The sequence below is a fragment of the Seriola lalandi genome, unplaced genomic scaffold (assembly GCF_002814215.2).
Source record: "Seriola lalandi dorsalis isolate HSWRI2012SDOR001 ecotype SW California unplaced genomic scaffold, Sedor1 jcf7180002054657, whole genome shotgun sequence".
In the NCBI taxonomy this organism is placed as follows: domain Eukaryota; kingdom Metazoa; phylum Chordata; class Actinopteri; order Carangiformes; family Carangidae; genus Seriola; species Seriola lalandi.
The window spans coordinates 228,892-243,857 of record NW_019525210.1 but is presented as its reverse complement, the minus strand read 5'-3'; the positions used below and the strand labels follow the sequence as shown (position 1 = coordinate 243,857).

Genomic DNA, 14,966 nt, shown 5'->3' with positions numbered 1-14,966 from the left:
TTATGTCCCTAAGAGCCAGTTCCCTCAAAGCCAAGAGACTATAAGATGCTAAGATATGGAAGTTTGAATGAGGGGTAGCAACGTCAGCGTTTCTGTGCAGGTGAGGAAAATTTGAAGAGAAGACTGTGAAAGCTCCGAGTCTTAAAAAAAAAAAAAAAAAAAGAGAGAGAGAAAAAAAAAGGAGAGAAAACTTAATGCTGTGGTGTCACAGATGATTTTTTTAGGTTTGAGAGATACTGCGTACCAGCGGCTCTTCACCTGCTCATTTCACTTTTGTAAAACTAGACAAGAAGAAATTTTCCCCAAAGCTTGATGATGATTATGACCAACTTCCAATCTCAGTCAAAACTTCAGTCACCACAACTCAGACACCTCCAGTGAATACAACTCATGTTTACTGAAGCTACTTCACACTAAAAGCAGTTATCCATTGTCTTTTGTGAAAGGAGGAAATTTTAAATCTTATTAAATTTCAAATGGTAGAATTACATGAAATCACCCCCCCCCCCCCCCCCCATTTTTCAGCCCTAGAGGCTGACACTTGACCCCACTAATGCCGTCTAAGAGCTCTGGCAAACGGAGGGGTTAATAACTAAAAAAGTTAAACCTGTTATCAGAGGAGAGAGGACAAAACGGTTGTGGTGATAAACTTTCACACTCATGGATACGGTTGTGGCTGAATGGGAGGAAATCCTGGTCAAGGTTCTGAACTACGGTGGAACTACAGTACGCAGTGTAATTTGTTTGCTTATGGCAGCTTGTTGGTAAAGGACTGTGGTAAAAACGGGATAATATTGTCCTAAGTTGTGCATTACAAAACTATGATGGATTCAACAAAAGGCAGCTTCACGTTGGTGGTTCTTTGTCACTGCATAGTTCATTACAAACCTCATTGCAACTTGTGTTCAGAGCTCAGACAGCCTCATTTTCAGTGACAGATTTAATCAGACTGAGTCTTATTCCAGTGTCAACATTCATCACACTGAACTCATCCACACTGAAGAATCTGATGTCTGGAGGTTTGATGTGGAAACTAGTTAGAAGCCACCAGAATGGTGATGAGTGTTCTTCAACCTGTCTGTGCCAAAAGTGACGCTCCCAATTATTTTTAGTCCACATGAAAGTTTGATTTCCAAAGCTTTCAGTCTAAAGGAGCGTCCAAGTGATGAGGTGCCAGGCTGATGAGTGAGAGGAAGCAGAGGGCCTGTGGTTGGTGTTAATTTCCCTTCCTGTTGTGTGTGTGTGTGTGTGTGTGTGTGTGTGTGTGTGTGTGTGTGTGTGTGTGTGTGTGTTGCAACAGCCTGCGTATACTGGATACCTGACAGGACAGCCTGTCGCCTGTCTCCTGTCATTCCCTGATGTCTCTTCAATTAAAGCATAAAAAGCTGTTTTCTTACTAATAAATCGTGGTAACAGAACAAACTTGGTCTGAGAACATTACAACAGTGTAGAGCAAATGGATTTATCAAAAACTAAGTGGTCAGTATTTTAGTCGTGATCCAGATTTGTGATTTCCTGAAAATCTTGACTGGTTGACTGTGATAAATCTGTCCGTTATTTTTTATTTAGTCCATTAATCAGTTTGTCTATAAAATATAAAAAAGTGAAAAAGTTCACTTCATGATTCAGACTGATATCAGGGTCATATGAGCCTCTCATTAGTGGCCTGTGTTCTGTATCTGTGTGCGAACCAGGAGCAGTGAACCTTCGTCATGTTAATCATAGAAAAAAGCAGATAAGCTGTTATTTCTGTCCATTGCTACTTTTGCTCCAGTTTTTCTGTCGCCATTTTTCTGGCTCTGGCTCAGAAGTGACGACGTATGTTGAAAAGATAACTGTGGTCATATTCTTTATTTTTCTTTTCCCAATTTTTGTCCAAAAACTAAAGATGTATTAATCTGCCGCCGTTTATGTAACATTTTGCTGAAAACTACACTGCTCAGCTGTCTTAGAAAATTATTTCTGCTTTTTTAAAGATGTTGAAAAGTTTTGCTCTGTTCATGAGCTTCACCGATGTTTGCAGACAGAAATATCCTTTGATCCTGCCGACAAACTTCTCGTTGTTGATTGGCTGTTTTCCCGGCCAGAGAAAAAATTGAGCACTGACCCAAAGAAGAGTTAAGTCATTTAAAAGTCTGGAAACAGTTTGAGTTCTTCTGAAGTTTTTATATTATCTAGAACACACATATTCTTCTAATGATTCCCTACATTTATATTTTAGATTACAGTGTTCCTGGTTTTTGTGAGCTTTTCAGCAGGTGTAAAAATGAATAAAGATTAGAGGAGCAGACTCTCCGAGTCATCTCATTAGATACCCGACCTAAAAATATACTTCATATATTGCAACAAGTTGAAATGAGGATGATTGACTTGATAAGCTGTGGGCGAATGAACAGGCCTTTTCTGTTCAAAGGTGCATTTCTAAACACATTCAGGATGTGAGTATGTTTCCACTTGAGGCAGGGCTGTGACGGCTGACACATCTTATTAGGAGGAATTCAAAGATCCACATATTTCCAACAACAAGACAACAAAAAATGTTTTAAAATGCAAATCGAGTCAAAATAAATGTCAGGTTTTCCACATTTGATTAATTGGTGCTCAGCTCCTTCAGTGCTTCAGACCAGTGTAGTGCTCAGTAATTGATCAGGACAGATGTTCAAAAACAAGACACACCCTCACTATGTATCACAGGTACAATGTAATGGAGAAATACATGATGGGACGACAGTGAAATTAAAAAGAAAAAAATCTGCATCTGCTGAAATTGATTATTCATTTAGAATGAATCCCTGTAGTTCCAGTGAAGCCTGTAGATCTGAACTGTTGTTGTAGCTGGTGTGTGTCTGTCAGGTGTGCAGTGTGTTACAGGAAGCAGCTCCACTCTGTCAACCAGCAGTCTGACAACAGACAGATGACACAGCATCTGCTGATGTTTAATTTTACACGCACAAAGAGACGGCTTATGTTTGATTTAATGGCGCACTGACATACGCTCTGTGTTGCAATCAGTCTGCTGTCATTATGGTCTTTATGAGATCTTCTGCAGGAGGCTGAGATACACAGAGAGCTAAAGGTTTATGATAGTAAAAGGTCTCATACTTTACACTTTTCCTGTTTTATTTGAAGTGTTGAGCCATACCAAGATATTTGTGGTTTTAAGAACCAAAAACCATCTCAATGTAGTTTTACATCTCCTCTCTCAGGCTTCTCTCTGGAGCTCTAATGACAACAGGTCGTTGAGCCAATCCTAAGAGAGGGGGCTCTGAACCTCTTTTCTGATTGGCTCACTGTCCAACAAAAATATAGCAGATTTCAGGTAAAAACTCTGATAAACCAAATCCTGCCAGGTTGGATGGTGGGTCCAGGTGGGCACACCATGGGGCATGTCTGAGAGTGGTGACTGCTTTGTTGTGACATCACAAAGTTACAGAAGTCCTAACGGCACTTAAAAAGGCTCAGTTTCTAAATAATGGAAGTGTGCATTTCTCTGTGGACTGAGCGCTTTGATACAGTACAAATCACAGTATTAATATAGAACATAAACCTGCTTTAATCAAAGAACACATGGAAATCTAACTTTATACAATGTGGACCTTTAATTTAATTTAATTAGTTAAGTCCAGGGCTGAGAGAAAATGATAAAGTAACTCTGCTAACAATGTGCTACATTACAGAGAAATACAAAGCTGTATTAATGAGCTTTTAGTTATTTCAGTTCTAAGAACTGTGGAAAATGTGTTTAATCAAAGCATCAGCAGCAGACTGGGTCTCTCCACAGCTCTCTCTCCCTCTTTATTTCCTCGCCCTGCTGTTCTCCATCTCTCTCTCTCTCCCTGTCTTTGTTTATGAAACTGAGATGAATCCTCTGCATCTCACAGCTGACAACCTCCCTGCATGAGGCAGCACTTTCTGCTCAGCTCAGAGCGATATCATGCTGCTGTTGACCTGGCAGCTCTCAACCACTGATTTAAGGAGGCAGCTCAAATTTTGAGGTGAAGACCTAATTTATGTTCCCGTCAAACCATGCCTCTCCTTCAATCTTACTCAAATGTCCCAGGTGCAGCTGAGCGGTTCAAACCTTCTTCCTGCACAGATTGTTCATTTGTCTCAAGTCTCAGAGGAAATATCGGCTTCACTCCCAGCAGCCCTCAAGCTCACTTCCGCAACACTCGAGATTGACAAGTTCCTCGGGTGTGCTGGCACACTGCAGGGAGTGTGCTCAGTGGATGATTTAAAGCACACACTGTGGTGTGTGTGGCATCAGGAGTCACTACTGTTATTATATTATTATGGACGATGCACACCTGTCTCATCATTCTCTGAGCTGACAGTGCAGTAACAGTGCAGTCTCTTCTACAGCTTCATTAGGTAAATGCAGCTCTCCAGCAGCATTTTACAGAACCTGAATGCATTTAAGTTTAGCTTTCTACGATGTTTGCATCCATTGGTAGCCTGCGATTCATTTAGTTCAGTTCTTCATTCTTAAAACTGACAATATCTATCACCATCTACTTCGTCCAGCGCCAAAATTCTATCTGAATGGACATATACTGAACAGAAATATTTATATACACACGCACGCACACACACACACACAAACACACACACACGTACATATATACACATACATACATTTTTCTTCAGGAAAACCTAGTTTCAGCTTAAATCCTAGTTTATCCAGTCATAAAATTTTATATTAATATTGTGAAATTTTGTCATAACTGCTGTGTGAAATCTTGAATAATGGCTAAAGGGTTTTGTGAGGTCACAGTGACCACCTCTGACCACCAAAATCTAATGTACTGAAATATTGTGTTAACAAGAATGGGACGGACAAATAACCTGAAAACATAATGCCTCAGGCCCTGACTGCCATTACAGAGGCACAATAACAGATCTAAGCCTTTCAATAAACACAAAAGACACACACACACACACACGAGATCCTGAGGCCCATTGTCGTGCCAGTCATCTGCCGCCATCGCCTCATGTTGCAGCATCATATACACAATTCCTGGAAACTTAAAAAGGTCTCAGTTCTTGCATGGTCTGCGTCCTCACCACACACGTCACCCATTGAGCTTCCCCATCCCCATTGGGATGCTACAAATCGACATGTACGACGGCGGGATCCACTTCCTGCCAACATCCAGCAACTTCACAGAACCAGTGAAGAGCAGCAGTCCAACAATCAACAACCTGATCAACTCTGTACAAAGCAGATGTGTCGCACCGCATGAGGCAAATTGTGGTCACACCAGATAGTGATTTGGCTGATACCTCGGCCAAAAAACAAAAACAAAAATGCACATTTGTCACCCACGTCACACAGCTCAGTGCCTAATAAACACCTTATCCAAAATAAAACTGCACATTTTAAAGTGGCCTTTTATTGCGACCAGCCTGAGGCACACCTGTGCAGTAATCATGCTGTGTAATCATCATCTTGATGTGCCACACCCGTAAAGTGGACAGATGATCTTGGCGAAGGAGAAGTGCTCACTAACACGGATTAATACTTAATCTCAACTCATGAAAAACAGGAGCAAAAAAAACAAGCGTCTTTATATTTTTGCTCAGTGTAGTTGTGTCAATACCTGCAGCTGCAGGATTTGAATCCAAACAAACAAAAAAAAAGTACACCCCATGTTTGCTGCAGCACACAGAAGTGTCCTGTTCCCACTAATTAATTCCCTGTGGGTTTGCACTATTTGTCTGAATTCATTTCAGGAGTCTATTATTGTCGCTGGCGGGAAATGTTCTCTGCACAGACACGCATCAGACATGGAGAGAACAGGCAAACCTCCAGCACTCGATCCACAGAAGAACACATCAACCACTCCTGATGCTTCACACCTCGACAACAGGATACCCAGTTCATGGGATGATACTTATATCTGCACATGGGCTGAGAAGAGTACAGTTTTCTTCCATTACGTTACTTTATTTCTTGATAATGATGTCAAATGAGAATGTATGCATAGGTTTAGTCAACTACAGTCCTGCAGCCCCCAACCACTTGAGAACCAGGTTGAGGGAACACATGCACAAAATTGGTGTATTATGATTTATAAATACTGATTCCTGCAATTCCAGACCAGGTTTTTCAGGCAACTTCTTTACAGGTAGTTATTCTGTTGTGGAGAATCCTGACCCTGGATATACATGTAAACTGGACATTTCAACATTCAAACTTAATTTTCACACCACAGAGTGTTTCTTTTCAAATCAAAAAGGCTGGTAAAGAAAGAAAAACATAAGCATAATCTGGACCTGGGAGAACTTTAGGTTATGTTACCATTGTATTTTTCAAGCAAAAGCAGTTTGGTGTGACTTTGCTCCTGTTGTAGTGTTTGGGAGAAACATTGGTCAGGGTAAAATGGCTGACACTCTTGTTCACCCAATGTGTCAAAGTTCACTTATGTTACTTCTGTAAAAGCAAAAACATAAATTTGGGCTATTTAGTGGTAAATATGCCAACATCTTTCTGATCATTCTGTAACATCACTCTGTGACTGAGTGTTAACTCCTCTTTAAAGAGGTGAACCAGCATCATTTCATGCATATCATGAATAATTTAAGATGATTAGTTTAATAAATCTAAATCAAGACCAGTGATTAGAGGAAGAGACATTTGTTAGTTCAAGATACATTTTTAATCTTCTGCTGCTCAGCTCATTTACAGGTTATAACTATACGAGATGTCAAAATTAATCAGCCTTCAACGCAAAGCTTTCCGCCTTCTCAACAAACAAACTAACGAACAGGGGTAACAGATGTTTGTGTTCTTGGTTTAGAGCTGAAACAATCAATCGATCAGTTGATTGACAGAATTCCTGGTTGAACAAATATGAAGATATCTCATTAGACATCAGCATTTTATGCACTAAATTTATCAGTTCAACAGAAAATATGTTAAAACCTGCATTTGGATTCAATAACCCATGACTATCTGGTACATATCCACTAAGCTTTGGCACAACTCAATGTCCCTAATAATGTGGAGAGTATTTTACTAAAGGATGCACTGACCCATGCTCCCTGACACTCGCTGCTGATGCACAATAATAACCCAACAACACAGAGCGCACAAACTCTGCTGCTGCACCATCTGCTGAAGGAGAAAATATCTGAGCTGTAGACTGGTGGATTTCATCATTTCATTTCTGGAAAGCTAAGTTTCAATGTCAAAACCCAATAAGTCTGGTGATTACACATAATCATGACAAATAGCCTGTTTTTAGGTCGTTGATCTACAAGACTGTGGCATATTTTCACGTAGAGAGCTTCACATGGATTGTAACCACATCTTTGAAAAGCTCTGCTGTTATCTGCATTACAACCATTTACCATCTCCTGTCGGAGTGGCACATTCACAGTTTTTCATGGCGCATTTTAATTGGACTCAGTGGGACACTCTGTCCAGCAGGGACAGGACAAGAGCTATGAATAACAAATCCACATCATTACCATCAGAGAAATAAGTAGATATGGATTAAATTTGGGCACAGCCTGAGGAGACAGTGTGGTCCAGTGGAAAATACAGTTTTGATACTATGGTTGAACATTTGACAACAACTGATCAGAGAAAGCTTGATTATGCATTTACATTAAAATGTTTGCGTTTCCAACCCCATGAAACTCATCTAAAATCTCTTTCAATGCTTCAAAGAAGAGGATATTGTGATGGAGTCTTAAAAAGGCCAAGTGACACAAATCTATGAGCTTAGACTATGAAATAACAGGTGAATAACACTCATGATGAATTTTTTTGTTTTTTGGGAATAAAAGACCCAACAGTGTCAAATGTTGATTAATTTGTAAAGACTCATTATGGAGTTTGATCATGTCAGTATCACACAGCTTTGGCCAATTAACAGCTCAGCTTTTAGCAAATCATCTGCTCCATCTGTCAGACACATGCAAACACTTAGAGAGAAAATGAATGAATATATTTTCCCCGGCGGGTTTTGTAAGTGCAGCTCTTGAGTCTGTCCTCCTTTTCACCGCATGACGACGTGTCCTCAGACAGCATCAACAGCCAATTCAGTGATATGGAAACCAAGTCAATCTCTGGAGCATCATTAGTGAGAGCAATGGATTAGCAGTGTGACACTTCAGACAAATTATTGCAAAGCGTGGACAATCTGTTACTACTCAAAACCTCTCTGTTTACTTATTGAGTGTGAAGGATGAACATGGAGCTGGGAGTTTTAATGATGCAAAAGTAAATTGGCAGTGATGCTTTTAACTTCTCCGCAGGTAAAGTCTTTTTGTCTACTACACAATAATCTGACCACTGGGATGCATTTAAAACACAAAATCCAGAAGCACAACTAAAGAATTTTAATTCATTTTATCCCAAATAACTATGAAAAGACTGAATTCCACTTCTAACAACCATCATACTCATATTTCTCATATTTCTTATTAAGCATTCAGAATGAGAAGAACATCGTCAGACTTTTCAAACCTAATCATAACAGCTCAACAAGTCTGAAGGGAACAGTGTGCTTAAAACAAAGTGGGTGGACACATGGGGACACAGGCAAACACAAACTAAAACACATTCATCTTTAACAGCACATTGGCTGACGAGCATTTAATGTCAGCATTAAATAGGATCCTACTTATTTCTGTATATAAACACCTTGCTAATGTTGAAATGCTAATGTTAAGTCAACATCATTTGTTATACATACACTCAGGAATACCTGAACATTTCACTTTGTGTGGCCTTCTTTGACATTTATTGCACTTGTTGTATTTGGTTAAACACACTAGATACTGTTACCCGCATCTGGTTTGAAAAGGAGTTAAATTAACTGTAAAAGCTGCAGCCTGTTGCAGAAAAGGAAGTGATGCATCTCATGTGCCCAAAATCCCCACATTCTTCCTATTGGCTCATAGACCTGGGGTCCCCAGATGTGAGGTCTGATGCATTGATTTTAATCCTTGTTTTTTTGTAACTGTCCATCATGGGTCTGACAGTGTTGGATGAGTGCGAAGCTAAATCCCGGTCGTACTCATAACAGAGCTTCTGGTTCATCCATCCTGTGGCTGAAACATCTAGGTTATTTTAGACATGTTTGACGAGTAAAAATATCTGCTGTGACAGATGCCTATAATCAGCCTGTACAACATGTTGAGTAATCACAGCTTAATGTGACCTTGCGTTGTCTCTAGTGTCTGCTAAATGTCTGAGATATAGATGACATGTTTTAATGAGCCTGTAGCTTAGCTCGATGTCAGACTAAGTAAATGCATCTGATTCTCACTATTTCTCTGAGGCATTTAGCTCATTAATTGTAAAAGTAACGGCGGGAGTCTGGGCTGCAGACAGCTGCTTATTAGTGAGAAGACTTTCAAGAGCCAAACTACGACGTCTAATGAATGTGCTGCAGAGAGGGAGGTGATGCTGTGGTGCCTGATTCTGCATCATCTCACTTAACTACACACTTTGCTAAATACTTAGAGCTCAGATTTACATAGACTTATTCATCCTGATGTTTACGTCTCAACCTAAACAACAAAATTGACTTTTTACATGCACAGTAGAAACCAAATCAGATTAAGGCAGGAAAATGAAGAATGTGGTGGCATTCATTATTACTTCAAGACCCATATTTACAGCTGTTTAGCAACCAGACCTGCTAAAGTCAACAGGTTTGTCCAGGAGAATTTTTTTTTTTAACAAGATTACAAGAATTATTTTGCTCTCTTCCAGTGATTAGTAAACCTGGTTTTAGGGATGTTCGATTGAATTTTGTTTTCCTCACTGAGCCAATGCTCGTTAACTGACAACATTTAAAACATACTATTTAGAATAGCTGAGTGTCTATAAACCATTAAACCATACTAATACACAGGGGATGAAGTGGACCAGAACAATTCGGGGTGTCTAAACTGAGAGTGAGTCAGACAAGCACAAACACAGAGACAGGAGAGAAGCCCCTCCCGACAAATCAACACAAGGCGATGGTCCTTTTAACTTCACTGGTGCAGAAGAAGCGACGTCCCACTGATCCAGGAAGACATTAAAAGCTCTACGTTATAAACTCATGAGGTTATTCTAAAGATCAGCTCTACGTGTGATTAAAAAGAGCAGAGGAGCAGAACTGCTTCTTGACTGGTGGAGAAATGCACTTCTTGCGAGAACAGCCAGGCTCCTCAAGCAGACCAGGTCTACCTCAGTCCTCAGCAGTGTACAGCTTGTCTACTGGTTTTCATTCAGAGAAAGCTACATGTGGACAGGCTGTGGGGTGGAGCATACCTGCTCACATGGTTCTGATGTCCAAGGTTATGTAACTGTTTAATTGATTGTATTAATTGGTCAAAATCTCATTGTCGGTTAGTGATTAACACTAGCAGGGTTCTCTTACGGCGATGTTTAAGAGATCAGCTTACTGCACAGAGCCATCAATGAATACACCCATCAGGTGTTCAAATGAGAATTAATTTCAAACTGGAGCTGGTTTGAATACTGGCTGGTAACAATGATTAATAATTTGAGCAGCAGGATTATGTGATTACTAATGCAAGCGAGTTTCCAATATTAAAAAACTGATAAACTGATGTTCCAAATATCATGAAATTCACAGCAAAATGAAAACTCTTCTGCTTTATGGTCTGCATATGTGTGTCTGTCTCATGTGCAGCCAAAGAAACAGACAGACCATTAAAAACATTTCATACAACTTGACAAAAACCAGCTAATTAGGATGATGCATGTCTATGAAAATAATGAGGATATTACGTTACACTGTGATGCTTCCCTCTAACACTGTGTGGAAATTAGTTGTTTGGGTCAAACTGGCTCAGGAGGAGCTTGAATCTCTCTGCTGCTGCCGCCACTCCCACATGAACCGTTTTTACAGGATGAAAAAAATTAACCAGCATGAGCACATTTCTGTGACCTTTAAAACTTCCAAGACACACGCTGGGATTATTACCAAGAGCAGCTCAACACACTGCTGAAGAGGAGTGGGAGAGAGGGAGATAATACCGTCTCTGTGAAAACACCTTGCTTAACCCCTCACAGCCAAAAGGGCCATAAGATAATCAGCACAAACGCTTGTTGCTTTTTCATCCGTCTGATTATTTCTATGGGATGTTTCAGAAGCCACTAACTTTTGAAGTTGAACTTTTGAGACCATGGAAGACACATTCCAGTACAGAACCTCTTACACAACAGTCTCTCTTAAGAAATGTTTGTCCAACAACTGGGTGTGGACCCAAAGCTGGGTCTCCAGCATTTCAAAACCACTACCTGAAATATTCCTCTGCGACAAGAAAGTGGTTGTTTTGCAGGAAAATGCAGGCGAACACATAACTAAATCCATGGTTGTGCAGAAAATGCTGTTGTCTGGTAGGTGGATAAATTAACAGCCAGAAAAATGACAACAATTACTTAAAAATCATCTTACATAATACCCTGAAAAAGCTCTTTGGCTGCATAGTGCTAATGAAAGCAGTGTACTACACAGCAAAGTGATGAGGGGCTGCTCTGAAGGCATGAATGAAACTCTTTAAAGTCTTAGCAGTGTGTCAGCATTTCAGCATTATCTGACCATACAGACGAAAGAGGAAGGTGGGGGGTGGGGGGTGGGGGTGGCAGTAGGATACTGCAGAGACAAAGAAGACTGTAAATGCACCATTAAATACTGAGGATGAAGAGCATCTGATGAGCTGACTCCAGGTAGACTGGGTGAGGTTAAAACCGTGTCTACCATTTCTTCCAGATCTTAAATTCAAGATGAACACATTTTAAAGACCAACATTATTAATTCATAATCAATATTTTTTCCAACCAAATGAATGAACCACATGAGTTCCCCAGACATCTGAGGATATTACTCAGATCTTTTTGCTCCTGATTCAGCTGCTGATTTTACTATTTCAGTCCTACGATGATTCACTCTGGTTTTGGTTTTACTCACAATTATCAGAAAATACCCTCTGGTGACTCAGAAGAGGAACTAACACACACTACACACATGCGCACACACAGCCTCTGCCTGTTCATGCCCACTGACTGCACACAAAAATGAATTAATCTCCAAATACACACAGAGCACACAGTACTATGTTTGCAGTGAGGTAGTTTTGTGTCACTATTGATTATTTTAGTGTGGAATCAGTGGGACTTTAAAGTCACAAAATGCCACTAATGTTTCAGCTGTAGGTTTGCTGAATAATGCCAGTCATTCCTCTGTTATCTGATATTTGTAAGCTTTCTAGACAGGCTGATTTGGTTATACTTTTTTAACTGCCGTGGCAAGTAATTATTGGTGCAACATTTCAAAAGATGGAGGGAACTTCTAACTGTGACAAACTGAAGTGGAATTGTAAAATTATATTCCTTGGCTGGATAGAAAATTATGGCACCTTCTCATCATGTTGGGAGTTCCTGTAATTTACCAGTTTTCACTTTTAAGTCAGAATTACCACTGGGAAACTAAGGGATTTTTTTATGAATGTTCCAATACATCCAACTTGGCTTAAAATAATACAAAAGTGACTGAAAGATGAAACAAGCCAAGGTGCTTTGCTTGAAGTAATTAAAGGCTACTTTGCATTTGGACATGTCTGTGTGCTGCTTGTTAAACAGCAACACCAGTGGGAAAACATACTTAATGGCATGCAGGCAGCACATGAAGAAGCAGATATGATACTGAGGCTCCCAACCACAGATGCTAGAGATGCTGTGGTACCACACTGTGTTTAGGAAGAGCTGTGCAATTCCTTAACTAAAAAAATAAATATGCAAGTTATAAAAGATGTTGGACCACCATTGCAGCAAGTGCTGATATATCAGCCTATATCAGCTGTAGTGAAAACAACAAACAGGTTTGTGCCTCTTGCAAATGCTAATGTAGCACTGGCAGTTTGGCCCCACCTCACCTGAGCCAGTTTGTACTGGTGTATTTTTAACACTCTTAAAAGCTGAATTCAATAACCTAAATGGGATACAAGCTCAAGGGTTCGATATTGTATAAAGTAAGATTTCTATGTGTTGTTTGATTATAAAATCAGGTCTAGGTTCTGTATTTATACTGTGATGGTATCAAAGCGCTCAGTCCGCAGTGAAATGCACACAGCCTGTATTCAGAAACTGAGCCCTTAAAACGAGTCAGGACTGTAACTTTGTGATATCACCACAAAGCAGTCACAACCACACCTTAAGCCCTGCCCGCCTGGACCCACCATCCAACCTTGCAGGATTTGGTTTCTTTAAATGTTTACCTATATTTTTATTTAATCACTCAGAAAACAGTCCGCCAATCAGAAGACAGACGCAGAGTTTTTGGTTCTTAAAACCACAAATATATCTTGGTATGGATCAACACTTCAAATAAAACACAGGCAAAGTGTAAAAGATGGGCACATAAAGTCTATAAGTCAAATCCCAACAGAAGGATTTGATCTTGTAGAAGGTGACACACCTTTTTCACTGTTGTTGCAGTTCACACAGGGGCCACTTGATGTTATCCAAGTGCATCATGTTACAGACAGTACCTTTAAATATCAACCAATCAACTAGTGAGGAGCACCTGGTTTTCCCCCTTTGAAAACACTTCATTCAGGTGTGGCCAATTACAAGTCTTTGAGGCCCAACAGTCTGCAGGACAGACTCCACATCAGTCCATTAAGTAGAGAGGAAGAATCCCTCTGTGAATCACTTGCTGAGGCGATATGGCTATTAATTACCTTTAGTCAATCATCTGCACTTCAGCTATAACGCATATCAATATCAGTCAACATGGAGGGGAAATAATCGGTGCACGACCTGCACATATAACCGGTGACCTCCCGTTCAGTCTCAGAGCTTCTTATGGAAGCTGTTCCCTTTGACCTGCGAAGTTTCTCTCTTACCTTGAGCGATGGCTATGGACTCGAAACTCTGCAGCTCCTTCAGTAAACACGTCCTCTCCTTGGGCTGGAGGCGGTAAATAAACTCTTTGGCTCTCTTGGGGGAGTTGAGCGGCTCATTCGGCTCGTTTCTCCCATGTGTGCCCATCCAGCAGCTCGGCGTGTGTCGCCCTAACGCCGGCAACCTCGGCGCCACCAGCAGTACCGCCGGTTGTGCCTGTTTCAGTCCCGAGGGTAACTTCTGTAAGGTCGGTCGGAGAGCTCTCTGTAGCCAAAGCTTAAGCATTGTGACAAAAAATTAAGAAGTAGCACGCTCTGTAAAATGTAAAACCTGCTTTTCTTGACGGTTATTTGGGCGCCGACCTCTGCCAACGTCTCCCCCGCTCCGACTACGACTGGCGCTCCGGCAGAAGTTGAGTCTTACTCGGTCCTTCCTAGCTAGATTCGTCCCTCAGCGGGAAAGAAACCGACGAGTTTTAACGACCGTTTCTCTAAAACTCGGGTTAACTTCCAAACAGCCGAACATATCCTCTCTCCGTGCCGTGCGCCGCCCAAACTGTCTCATGATCTTTAAGACTCGGCGGTCAGGAGTTTGGCACATTAACTTCAAGCTAAAGCTGAGCAACCAGGCAGCGTCAAGTCAGGCGGAATACAAAGCCAATTTCCGGCGGGGGGTTTTCAAAATAAAACGTGCCGCTTCACTGACCTAAAAAGTGAATTCAGCAGTGGTGGATGAATTATTTAATTACGTGGCCTGATTAACCCCCTAGGGGCCCTTGTTAATGCAATGTTGATGGGGCCCCTATTGACCCCAGATAAACAAGTTATACACTGTGTATGACCATTGTAACTGGAGTGTCATACACAGTGTGGGAACTTTGAGTTTTACATAGTTTTCAGCTCTGTTTCTGGACACAGATGCTCACAAAAGCTTGTTCAGTGTCTTTGTGTAACCTTACCACTGATATGAAAAAACATTACAGATTTATATTGCAACACTGGTCTTTTGCAAAGTAAAATTACATGTTTTTTTTTTTTATGTGTAAATGGTCTGATTTGAGGTATTATTTAGAATAACAACACTAATTATC

General features: G+C 40.6%; 1 protein-coding gene across 1 annotated transcript in view; it reads right to left on the bottom strand.

Moving 5' to 3' along the window:
• Positions 1 to 14,503, bottom strand: part of tmem65 (transmembrane protein 65) — a 34,421-nt gene extending 19,918 nt beyond the window's left edge. Inside the window, exon 1 of the mRNA XM_023420763.2 lies at positions 13,879 to 14,503. Within this exon, the coding sequence (XP_023276531.1) occupies positions 13,879 to 14,161 (283 nt within the window). The 5' untranslated portion in view covers positions 14,162 to 14,503. The remainder of the gene's footprint in view (positions 1 to 13,878) is intronic.
• Between the last annotated feature and the right edge of the window lie 463 nt (positions 14,504 to 14,966).